This window comes from Camellia sinensis, chromosome 9 (assembly GCF_055761805.1).
Source record: "Camellia sinensis isolate YWXY chromosome 9, ASM5576180v1, whole genome shotgun sequence".
In the NCBI taxonomy this organism is placed as follows: Eukaryota; Viridiplantae; Streptophyta; class Magnoliopsida; order Ericales; family Theaceae; genus Camellia; species Camellia sinensis.
Window position 1 is genome coordinate 43,623,331 of NC_138969.1, and position 12,703 is coordinate 43,636,033.

The window sequence follows — 12,703 nt, forward strand, 5'->3', positions numbered from 1 at the left end:
ATCTAATTATGACCCGTTTAGTAAATAAGGGAGTTTAAACTCAAAAATTGTGGGCAGGTATAGATGGATTGACGGGTTTGGATTAGCATCGCCATCTCTAAAAGCACCTAACTACTAAGAGAGTGTTTGAAATTATCTAAATAAGTATAATTTTTAATTTTTTATGAAAAAATATATAAAAGAATAGAGAGATGATATAACTCAGAAAAGATAAAAATATAAAAAAAATATATTAATATAAGGGATGCCAAATAATTCCTAAATCTAAAATAAATAATAAATAAAAAGGAATAAATTTACATACACTTAATCACATCATAATTTTAATTTTTTTTTAAATGCACATTTCAACATAATGAACTTAAATTTAATATTTCTAAATTGTGATTTAAATTCTAGCCGCAGCCAAAACAGAATATATACACTCGTTTGGCAAGCCAAGTTTTGGGATAAAAAGGCTATTTTAATCACAAAAAGATAAAATAAACTAAATGGTTAATAAAACAATATATCACATCTAAATCATAATCATTTTATTTTTTCTTTTACAAAAGTCAAAAAAATCAAAAACCTATCTCATACGAGACTTTTTAGCCTCAGATTAAAATAGCCAAAAAACTAAAGAGTTAACCCACATCTCAAACAAACGCTCTATTTACTGTGGCGATTAAATTTGGTATCCAAATTTCAAAAATGAACTTGCCTTCTTTCTAATTCTTCTTTTTCTATTACCACTTTTATTTTAATAATTTAAACGGTTCTTTTTTATTATAAATTATTTATAATAAATAAAAAATTATAACTGAATAATTTTATTATATATATATAATTTTTTTAAAATAAAATATGAGCCTGCCATGGTCCTAGAGAAGTTTCTTTCTTGACACAGAATTAAGAGGGACTATTGACTGGTTAATCCGTCTAACTTAGCCTCTGTTTGGCAAGATGGTTTTCAGGCTTTTTTGGCTATTTTAGTCACAAAAAACAAAATAGGCTATTTTAGCCATAACAAACAAAACATCACATCCAACCCATAATCATTACATTCTTCTCTCACAAAAAAAGCCAAAAAAGCCAAAAAGCCAAAAAGCCCTTCCCAAACCAAGCTTTTTAGCCCAGGCTAAAATAGCCAAAAAAGCCAAAAAGCCAAAAAGCCAACCCACTTCCCAAACGGAGGCTTAGCCTAATATTTTAAAATTTTGAAAAAATTATTTTGTTTGTAAGACCAGGTTGGGTTTCAAATAAATAGTTTTAATCCAGCCTAACTCGACTAGGCCTATCCTTTTATAAAATATTAATAATAATTTTATATTATTTTAATAATAAAATAAACTAGAAAAAAATATAAAAAACAAAAAAAGTATATATATTTATATATATACTTCTTTTTAAGACTTGAATTAAAATCTTTTTAAGACTTGAATTAAAATATTTATAAAAAAATCATATTTATTTTACCCACTCTTCCAAACTCCCCCCCCCCAAACCCCTCAAACCAACAAAGAAACCGCAGCTCTGAAAGACCCACAACCACCAATGTCCGCAGCAGCCACCAGGTCCGTCTTCCGCTCCACGTCCGCCGCCCGAAGCGCGGGGGCGAGACTTGCCGGCGGAGCTAGCCCAAGGCGGTGAGGTCCCCCTTTCGCATCACGACGCAGAAACCACTCTCTTCTCGCATTTTCAGGTTTCTCTATTTATCAATTTCAAATCTTGCATATACTATATCTATCTATCTATCTATCTATATATATATATATATATATGATAATTGAAGAAAAAAAAACAATTAATTGTTGAATTGAATCGATCAAATGTCGTATTTATTGAATATAGAGATGAGGTTCGTCTGCGTCGATTCGTTGCTTCCGTTTCACACTGCCCCTGCCTCTGCATTGCCCACTTCAATGCTCTCCGCCACTCCTCGCTGCTACGGTTGGACTCCTGAAGGTATTTTTTTTCACCTTGTTCATGTATGTATGTGTTTAGATGTATTAGCTTTGATTGCATTGCACAATATTCACTGATTTCGCCGATGACGTTTTCGTGATTTATTTTAATTATTAGAATTTGGGGCAAATTATACTAATAGTCCACATAGTTTAGAATTTGTGTCACTTTGATTTTTAATTTTTTAATTGTAATATATTTGACTCTAAATTTTGAATCTTGTTTTAAATAAGGACAATTGAAGATATCATTAAATTTTTAAGGGGTAAAATCGTTAATTTGATAAAATATAAACTAATTTAACAAAAATAAATGTCAAACAAATATTTTTGAATGTTTAAAGATTATTTTTATCCACTAAAAATAAAATTATATAAAATTGATAAATCTTTTAGACATTTTTTTTTTACCAAATTAATTTTTATTATGTGTTTGAATGATAATCATGTAAAATTAATTTTTAAAAATTAATCATGTAATTTTTATTAATGTTTATCAATTTTATATAATTTTATCATTGGTGAATAAAAATATTTTTTAAAAAATTAAAAATATTTTTTTGACATTTATTTTTGTCAAATTAGTTTATATTTTATTAAATTAACAATTTTGCCCTTGAAATTAAATAATAGTATCTTCAATTATCCTTATTTAGAATAAAATTTAAAAAAATGATATGCCTGTTAGCGGAGTTTTCCCTAAAATTTTTATCTGATTGGGTTTGGTTTGTATACGAACTACGGTGATCTTGCTTTTGCTTTCTTTTCTTTTTATGAGTTAATTTGTATCTGATAGATAGGTAGATTAGGTGGAAAGGTTCTATGAAATTGAGCAGTTTATAGACCACATTTGAAGAAAGTTTAAGAGGCATGTACACCCAAGTACAAAGAATTTTTGTTTAATCCTATCATAGCTTCATTTACTTTCTCATTTGAATAGCGTAATACTTGTAGAAATTTGAAGACTAACTGTGTGGGTAATTTTCTTACCACTCTGTCCGTCTAGTAATTAGTTGGAGAGCACTGGCAGAATAGATAGCTTTAGTAAACCTGTAACAGAAAGAAAAAGGCTCCGGCGGTGGTTCTTCCACCCGGGGGCACTCCGACGATCAAGTCAGTATATCTCTCAAAGATAATTAAGTGTTCAACTCACAAGCTTGAGTATAAAACTGCGTACCTTAGACTCATGGGGATGCCTTTCTTTTATAGTTTACTCAATCCAAGTCCTACTAGAAGCCTGACTTCGATGGACTCCAATTTAATACTTACTTTGGACTCTTTAAGAGATAAAGATAAACTCCCTAAGAGCTTTATCCTTATCTTGGCTAAGTCTCCTCTTTGTCTTAGGACTCTTGTCCCTTATCCGCTTATCTCGGATTCCGATATCTTTGGAGATAACCTCGGCAACTCCGAGATCACCTCGGCGTAACTACCACGACACGTGGCACTGCGGCTGACACGTCGGCGTCACCATGCCACGTGTTGGTATCCAAAAAATATATCCCACAACTGTCCCCTAGGTTCTATTATCTCGGCATTCTGAGGTGATGGAACCTATATCGATATTTTTTTCCGCATAGTGGCTCAAAAACTGTTTGGCCGAGATAATTTATTTTCAAGCCGATGTGTTCTCTTCGGAGAACAAGAATTCAAATGAACTCCACCGCGCGCATGAGCTGTCATGCACATCTAACCGTTCATTTCACGTGCTTTGTCTTCATTGGCCCGTGTCTGTGACGCGCTTGAAAGCTGTCTTTCACTCGTCTGCGCCGTCTGACGTGTGCGTTGCTCCAGGCGTAATAAATGCCCTGCTTTTGCCGCCGTTTCAAGTTTTTTTTTTTATAAAACTTTTCTTTCCCTCTTCCTTTCTCCACTTTTTGCATTCTGATTTCTTGCTTTTTCTCTCTCTAAAAGCTCTAGCATTCTTCGAATCTGCCATTGCTCTAAGCCCCAAATTCTACGACCGTCTTTATTCTTCCATTCCCGCGAAGCTTTTGCCACTGTCACAACTGTCGTCTGATCTCGGCGAATATCGCTCCGGCTTCATTTTATCCGGTAAGCAACTGGCCCCCTTACCTTCTTTTTCTAATTCTTGATTGTTTCTGAAGTTTCTTGTTATTACTGTTCTTCTTAGGCATTATTTGTGAATCATTCACCTGAATGCGTCTTATTTCATGATTTTTCACATGCCATGAACACTTTGCACTGTTTCACCACTGTTCTTGGCCCTTAACCCTTTGTATTCTTCGTGTTCTTGATAGCCCATCCCTGTTCTTGTTTCTGAAACTTCGCTTTTGTTCTCTGTTTTTTGTGTCTTTACCAGATCTGTGCCTTCGATCTTCGTCTTTATAGTTTTAGGTTTGGGATTTGTCTGTAGAACCTTCAATCTTTAGGAAAAACTGAAACAAACCTTACCAGTCCTTACCCAGGTTTGAAACCGAGGTTCTAGCAACCCTTCTGAAACACCTATCTTTTGAAACACAGCCTTCTTTGTTTAGGCCGACGTAATGGGTATGTGGAGACACCGGGTAAACACCCCAACTAAACTTGAATTTTTTAGGTAAGAATTCTCCATTCCTGCCGATGTCCACCTGAGGCTGGCTGAAGATAATGACTCTATCATGCCCACGGATAATTCAATGCCCTTTCCTATAGTAGCTTTTACTGAGTGCGGACTCCGGCTTCCACTCAATCCCCTTTTTCGTGAGGTTCTCCACTTCTATAAGTTGAACCCCATGCAACTTACCATCAACTCCTATCGAGTGATTAATGGTATCATAGCCCTAACCAGGCAGGAAAATGTTAGGATTACCCTTGTCGATATACAATATTGTTATACCATGTGCCCCCTTAACCTGAAGGAAAGAGGTTACGTCTACTACCTCAAGCCGAGGTCTACTGAATTCAAAATTGTAGCCGACCTCCCGGACTCCAACAAGGGAGCCGGGGATGACTTTGTCATTGCTTCGAGAAATTGGGAATTTGGTCCAGACGAGGCTGTTCACATCTACCCTCTTCCTCGAACAGTTAAAGAGGGCAAGGGTAAGAGCCCAGCATCAATACTTATGTAATGACCCCAAAACATGTGTCATATATATCAGTAATTAATTATGTGTTTATGTGAATTAATTGAAGAATATCTGTTTGAATTAGAAGAATATCTGTTGAGATGAGAACTTTGGGGCTGAAATTGATGACCGTAATGGGTTTAGAAAACGAAATTGAGCACGTCTATGTGATATCGGGAATTTTTAGAACCATTTGGGAAAATAAATTGAGAACTGAATTTCGTCTGATTCGTTAAGTCTTGTTTGGCTCAAGATTATGGCACAATTATATATATATATATATATATATATAGATAAGGATGTTGACCTATGTTTGACTCAAAAACAAAAGAGAAGAAAAATCTGGAAAGGAGAGAGAGAGAGAGAGAATTCGTGAGAAAGGGAAAGAAGAGGAGGAAAAAGAGGATCAAGCTAAATCTTCTACAATTAAGTGATTAAGGTAAGAATTCCTCTCTAATTTCTTGAAATAAGGTTGATTAATGCATGACCTCATGGTAAATAAGTGGATTGAAGAAGAAATATGTTTAATTTGAGCATGTGTGGCATAAATTGATGATTTATGTTTATATTTGACATTTTTGAGGAAGAACCTCCATGGATGTAAGAAATGAAGCTTGTATGTACATGTTCATGGTTTCCTATTTTAATTCAAGGTTTGATCTTGTAAAGGATTCATGTGGATTGTTTTGAGAGATTTGATGTTTAATTCAAGTTGTATTTCAAGTGTTTTGGGACTTGGAGTTCATAAATGTTGAAGTGGTTTTGCAAAAAGGAAAGGTTAAAGCTTTGGAAGAGCTTAGAATTTCAGATTTTCGCACAGTCCGCTTGAGCGGAGGGATTCCCGCTCGAGCGTGAAAATCGGCCTCCCAGCAGTTTTGAAAAATTGTGCAGTCCGCTCGAGCGGACAAAGTGGCGCTCGAGCGGGGGACCTATTTTCAGGAAAATTTTGAAGGTTGTATTCAGTTCATATATGGCATGAATTACTTGATTTTATCACGCATGAACATGAAATGTAATAAGGGAAGAATAGTATGGCATGAATTAAGTGATTTAATGATAATGTGTATTGAAGAAATGTGTTATAATGTTGATAATTGCAGGTCAAGAGGCGAAGACCGTGCAACCGGTTTTGGAAACCCACTGTGAGTAACATTTCTGTAAAGATATGTTAGTATGATCTATGTTTAAAAGTGCTACGTTATGCTATGGTTTTGAAATGATAAATGTTTTCTGTGAACGAATGTCCAGTTTGCGAATTTAGTATGGCATCCATAGATAATCCTAAGTGGACCAGTTTACGAGATCTCGGTATGTGTTTAATCGGTGTCCGGGACCGGTTACTCTAGTCGTTGGACGACAAATGTTATGTTCTATGGAGTATGCCATTATGTATGTTCTAATATGAGATGATTATGTTTATGAATGATTTATTTTATAGATATATGAAATGTGGAATTCGTTCACTACCCCTTTACTTTAATGTTACTTGCTGAGCTTTAGCTCATTGTTTGTATATATGTATTTATAGGTGAGCACTCTGGGAGTCAAGCCTAGGCGGAGTCCGAGCCGAGCCGCCGTTTTGAAGCCTACCCGGTGTTTTGGAGCCTCCGAGTTAGGGCTAGGCCTGGAAGGCCGTTAGAAAGCTTGGTTTTGGTTCTACATGTGGCGTGAGCCTGTGTTTTGTACATGAATTTTAATTATATGTGATGTAATGTAGTGGGTAAATTAACATTTTTGGCACGTAATGTCTGTTCATATAAATGCACAGTTCTTTGGACTATTAGTGTTTTGTTTTCGCTTCCGCAAGCCCCGTTTATGTATGTTTTGTACAGAAAGGCCTGTGGTAATCTAGGATTACTGGCCGGTTACGATGCCAACCTTCTCGGGGCGGGTTTGGGTCGTGACAGAGTGGTATCAGAGCGCACGAGTTAATTTACTCACACACGTGTCCATAAGAGCTATAGGGTGTCCTAGAAAAGAAATAGGGCATGGCATAAACATATGTGCATGTGTGCGTGTGTTTTGAATATATAAAGAGACAAGAACTGTAAATGATGAGACAACAGAGGAACTGTTATGTTGAGAATGAAATATTCTATCTGCTATGGGTACTAGAGACCAATGGAGAACACTAATGCAAGGAATGTAGATGAGTCAGAATCTTCTAATGCCAGAATAGATCGGTTAGAAAGAATGGTGGAAGCTTTAACTGGGTTGGTGAGACAACAGCAAGAGCAAAACCAACAACAACAGAGACAACCATTTCCGCCTCCTCCACCACCACCTGTGCAAATGGAACCGATTAATAATGATGATGTTATCACCCTGACACAGAAATACAAGAAACTGAAACCACCAGAATTTGCAGGGGGAATTGAACCATTAAAAGCGAAGGCATGGGTATTAGAAACTGAAAAGATTTTTGAAGTGTTTCCGTGTACAGATGTCTATAAAGTTTTGTTAGCAACATTTACTCTAACAGAAGAAGCTAGAAGATGGTGGATGCTCGTTCGAGATCAGAATAGAGACTTGACATGGGATCGATTCAAAGAGAAATTTTATGAAAAATATTTTCCACAATGCATGCGAGATAGGAAATTATCTGAATTTGAACAGCTGAAGCAAGGAACCATGTCAGTAGCGGAGTATGAAGCGAAATTTACCGAACTAGCCCGTTATGCTCCTCATATGGTTGATACGGATTACAAGAAGGCAAAGAAATTTGAGGGTGGCTTACATGTTGAGGTACTTGACAGGGTGAATGTGTTGAAATTAGAAAAATATGTTGACGTACTTGACAGAGCCTTGATGGCTAAAACAAATATTGCTAACTTGAAAATGTGCAAGCCAACAGCAATGACCGAAGCAGAAAGTAAGAAATTCAAGAAACAGAAAGTAGAAACAGCTAGTGAATCAGTGGCCTCCGTGAATGAAAATTTGAACTCAAGTTTTAGTGACAACACAAAAAGGGAAAGTGGTGACAGTGTAGGTAGACCTACTTGTACGGAATGTGGGAAGCAACATTGGGGTATTTGTCGCCGCGGAACTGGAGTCTGTTTCAAATGTGGCCAAAAAGGACATATAGCTAAAGCTTGCCCACATGACGGAAAAAATCATACGTAAATTATGTTACATCAATTGAAAGTGAACGACATGAAATAAATTGACTATGACTGTGATGAAACAAATCTACCTTTGCTATGGATTGCTGTATCGACGTTACTACCTCTGAATTGAACGCTACGGAACTTGTTAGCTGACTTCAGTATATGTAAAATATGTTCATTATGTGTTTGACTGCTCTGACACTGCCTTCATTGTTATGGAATGGCCATACGAACTACCTTATCATGCTGAATAACTGAATAGAACCGTGGAGTTGTTTCTGACTAAGCTTGTGCCTGGATAAGCAAAGTTTGGAGGACCAAACTTCTTAAGGTGGGGAGAGTGTAATGACCCCAAAACATGTGTCATATATATCAGTAATTAATTATGTGTTTATGTGAATTAATTGAAGAATATCTGTTTGAATTAGAAGAATATCTGTTGAGATGAGAACTTTGGGGCTAAAATTAATGACTGTAATGGGTTCAGAAAACGAAATTGAGCACGTCTATGTGATATCGGGAATTTTTAGAACCATTTGAGAAAATAAATTGAGGACTGAATTTCGTCTGATTCGTTAAGTCTTGTTTGGCTTAAGATTATGGCACAATTATATATATATATAGATAAGGATGTTGACCTATGTTTGACTCAAAAACAAAAGAGAAGAAAAATCTGGAAATGAGAGAGAGAGAAAGAATTCGTGAGAAAGGGAAAGAAGAGGAGGAAAAAGAGGATCAAGCTAAATCTTCTACAATTAAGTGATTAAAGTAAGCATTCCTCTCTAATTTCTTGAAATAAGGTTGATTCATGCATGACCTCATGGTAAATAAGTGGATTGAAGAAGAAATATGTTTAATTTGAGCATGTATGGCATAAATTGATGATTTATGTTTATATTTGGCATTTTTGAGGAAGAACCTCCATGGATGTAAGAAATGAAGCTTGTATGTACATGTTCATGGTTTCCTATTTTAATTCAAGGTTTGATCTTGTAAAGGATTCATGTGGATTGTTTTAAGAGATTTGATGTTTAATTCAAGTTGTATTTCAAGTGTTTTGGGACTTGGAGTTCATAAATGTTGAAGTGGTTTTGCAAAAAGGAAAGGTTAAAACTTTTGAGCTTAGAATTTCAGATTTTCGCGCAGTCCGCTCGAGCGGAGGGATTCCCGCTCGAGCGTGAAAATCGACCTCCCAGCAGTTTTGGAAAATTGTGTAGTCCGCTCGAGCGGACAAAGTGGCGCTCGAGCGGGGGACTTATTTTCAGGAAAATTTTGAAGGTTGTATTCAGTTCATATATGGCATGAATTACTTGATTTTATCACGCATGAACATGAAATGTAATAAGGGAAGAATAGTATGGCATGAATTAAGTGATTTAATGATAATGTGTATTGAAGAAATGTGTTATAATGTTGATAAGTGCAGGTCAAGAGGCGAAGACCGTGCAACCGGTTTTGGAAACCCACTGTGAGTAACATTTCTGTAAAGATATGTTAGTATGATCTATGTTTAAAAGTGCTACATTATGCTATGGTTTTGAAATGATAAATGTTTTCTGTAAACGAATGTCCAGTTTGCGAATCTAGTATGGCATCCATAGATAGTCCTAAGTGGACCAGTTTACGAGATCTCGGTATGTGTTTAATCGGTGTCCGGGACCGGTTACTCTAGTCGTTGGACAACAAATGTTATGTTCTATGGAGTATGCCATTATGTATGTTCTAATATGAGATGATTATGTTTATGAATGATTTATTTTATGGATATATGAAATGTGGAATTCGTTCACTACCCCTTTACTTTAATGTTACTTGCTGAGCTTTAGCTCATTGTTTGTATATATGTATTTATAAGTGAGCACTATGGGAGTCAAGCCTAGGCAGAGTCCGAACCGAGCCGCCGTTTTAAAGTCTACCCGGTGTTTTGGAGCCTCCGAGTTGGGGCTAGGCCTGAAAGGCCGTTAGGAAGCTTGGTTTTGGTTCTACATGTGGCGTGAGCCTGTGTTTTGTACATGAATTTTGATTATATGTGATGTAATGTAGTGGGTAAATTAACATTTTTGGCACGTAATGTCTGTTCATATAAATGCACAGCTCTTTGGACTATTAGTGTTTTGTTTTCGCTTCCGCAAGCCCCATTTATGTATGTTTTGTACAGAAAGGCCTGTGGTAATCTAGGATTACTGGCCGGTTACGATGCCAACCTTCTCGGGACGGGTTTGGGTCGTGACAACTTAGTTATTTCTTTTCCAAGTCTTCAAAACTTTGTCTGTTTCTAATGTCTGTTTGTTTGTCCTGCAGATCTTCATCAACCACCAAAAAACTTTCGCCAATCGTACTTCCCAGGAAAAAATTTAAAGAAGCTCCTTGATCTTCCAATCCACAAGCGCAAGGCTCCCCTGTTACTGAATTTTATTCCAACATACAAATCCACACTACCCGACGTCCCAAAAAGGAAGAAAAAGAGTCTTTCTCCACCTTCTGCCACAACTCCTCCCATTGCTTCCACATCACGAGCAGACGAAAGATCCACTTCTGACCCAGTCGATCTGCCATCTACTTCAGCCCCATACTTAGTCCCAATACCAGAAAGAAAACGTCGGCGTCGACTTGTCAAGACTGCTGAGATGGGTCGCCCGAAGCCTATTGCTGTAGATCTTTTAGCCGACTTACCTGCCGATGTTGATGTTGTTCCAGCTCAATCCATGCCCCCACCAAAGCCCAAAAGAATCAAAAAGGCACAGCCCAAGGCCAAAGCCACTGAGGTTGAGGCCGAGGATGCTCTGCCCATCTCTTAATTGGCCAAGAATAGAAAGAGTACCTCTACTTCTGCCAAGAGGTCTGCTGAGGCCCAACCATCAGGATCCACTCAATCAAAGAAGCGGAGGTCATCGTCTGCGACGACCTCGGGTTCCAAGAAACCCGATGTCCCCTGGGCCCCAAAGTTGACTTTGGAGGATAAGCCAATTATGTCAACTGAGAGTGCCGACGACATTAATGTCGGTGTCGCCCTCAGTACTGCTCTTCTTCTTCCAAGCGATCTGGAGCGAAATGCTGGGTACAGCGAGTATGAAAACTACGCGCTAATGCTTCAGCACTCCGTTCAAGTAAGTGTTTCCTGTTTTGACTTTTCTTTCTGCTTCATACTTAGAAGATTTTCTAACACTTCTGTTTTCTTTCAGGCCATCCAGTACGCCCATTCGTTCTCAATGCAATCTTTTGAAAATCGGCAAAGATTGGCCGACATGAAGAGGGAGGTTTCTGCCCTCAAAAAGGAGAACAAAGCTATTCTGACAAATATGAAGAAGCTGGAAGATCAGGCCGAGGCTGCTACTAAGGCCAGGCCGAGGCTGCTACTAAGGCCCAACAGATGGCCGAAGAAAAAACGGAGTCTGCTGAAGCCATCAAAAAAGTTGCCGAGGCCGAGAAGAAAGATGCCGAGGTAAAAAAGGCTCAAGCCGAAAAAGAGCTCGAGCAGGCCTTGGCCACTAAAAACGCCGAAATTACTAAAGCCGATGAAAAAGCTTACGCCCAAGGAATGGCCGATGTTGCTGAGGACTACAAACTGCAAGTTAGGCAGGCATGCAACAGGGGCTTTTCCCTTGGTTGGATGTCCTTGGCCAAAAAGCTCAATGTTTTTGAAGATTCTCCTCTGCACAAGGCTGAAGCTATTCCTCTCCCATTCCCTCCTCCTGCTCCATCTTCAAGTCAAGCTGAAGATGAGGCAGAATCTGAGGCTGAGGATGAAGATAATAATGAAGATGAGGCCTTGGTGAGGAAATCCAAGGATGCTACTGAGGCCAAGTCCCTTCCTTCAACTGAGCAAGTCATGGATTTAACTTTGGATGAAGAGGGTGATGAGGTTGGGAAGGCGCCTAGGGAAGCTATTACAGGGATATTATCATCCGACCTCCTTTTAGCTGAAAGAAGTCTTGACAAAATGCTTGCAGAGATTGATGCCGAGCTTGAAGCAGAAAAGATTGCCGAGGAGGTTCCACCAGAATCTTCCAAGGTCCCAGCGCCTCCAGCTGTTAATGCTGAAGAATCCTGATTTGAATGTCTTTATTTCCTTGCCTTTTTTATACTCTGTTTTGTTTTCTGAACAATGTAAACTTCCTTTTATGGCCGATGTGCCTTCCTTTGTATATAACTGCAATTGTTTTTTTTTATGGATGCTTCAATCTTTTAATTTCTCTTTGATTTGCTTCTGCATGGTTGTATGCCTTCTATATTTTGCCACCTTTGTGCAATCTTCTCGGGGTTACGTACTTCGGGTACAACAACATCAAACTTTATTTCGGCAAGATACAGACCTGAAAACTCTTGATAAATTCCAACAAGTGTTTAACATATACTATTCGATATTAACTCTGTAAGTTTCTTCTCGAGTTTCAACAAGTATGTAAACAGTGATCTCGGTTTAACCTACTTGTAAATTGCTACAAATTTCAACAAGTGTTAACATATACGGTAAACTGTTCTCAAGTTATAACAAGTGTTAAATAATGGTCTACTTGTAAATTGCTGCAAATTTCAACAAGTGTTTGAATAATATACTTAGCTTTTACTTCAACCTGTAAAT

The 12,703-nt window shown here is 37.6% G+C and overlaps 2 protein-coding genes across 2 annotated transcripts; both read left to right on the plus strand.

Annotated features, from left to right (window-relative positions):
* Window positions 1-1,453: 1,453 nt before the first annotated feature.
* Window positions 1,454-6,754, plus strand: LOC114299154 (uncharacterized). The gene is made up of 5 exons (XM_082886735.1): window positions 1,454-1,684; window positions 1,834-1,947; window positions 6,115-6,156; window positions 6,263-6,403; window positions 6,543-6,754. The coding sequence occupies exons 2-4, from the start codon at window positions 1,836-1,838 to the stop codon at window positions 6,358-6,360; spliced, it is 252 nt and encodes an 83-aa protein (XP_082742861.1). The 5' UTR covers window positions 1,454-1,684; window positions 1,834-1,835; the 3' UTR covers window positions 6,361-6,403; window positions 6,543-6,754.
* A 3,303-nt stretch (window positions 6,755-10,057) lies between these two features.
* Window positions 10,058-12,284, plus strand: LOC114299156 (uncharacterized). The gene is made up of 2 exons (XM_082888637.1): window positions 10,058-11,228; window positions 11,304-12,284. Exon 2 carries the CDS (start codon window positions 11,492-11,494, stop codon window positions 12,170-12,172), a length of 681 nt encoding a protein of 226 aa, XP_082744763.1. The 5' UTR covers window positions 10,058-11,228; window positions 11,304-11,491; the 3' UTR covers window positions 12,173-12,284.
* Window positions 12,285-12,703: the final 419 nt, after the last annotated feature.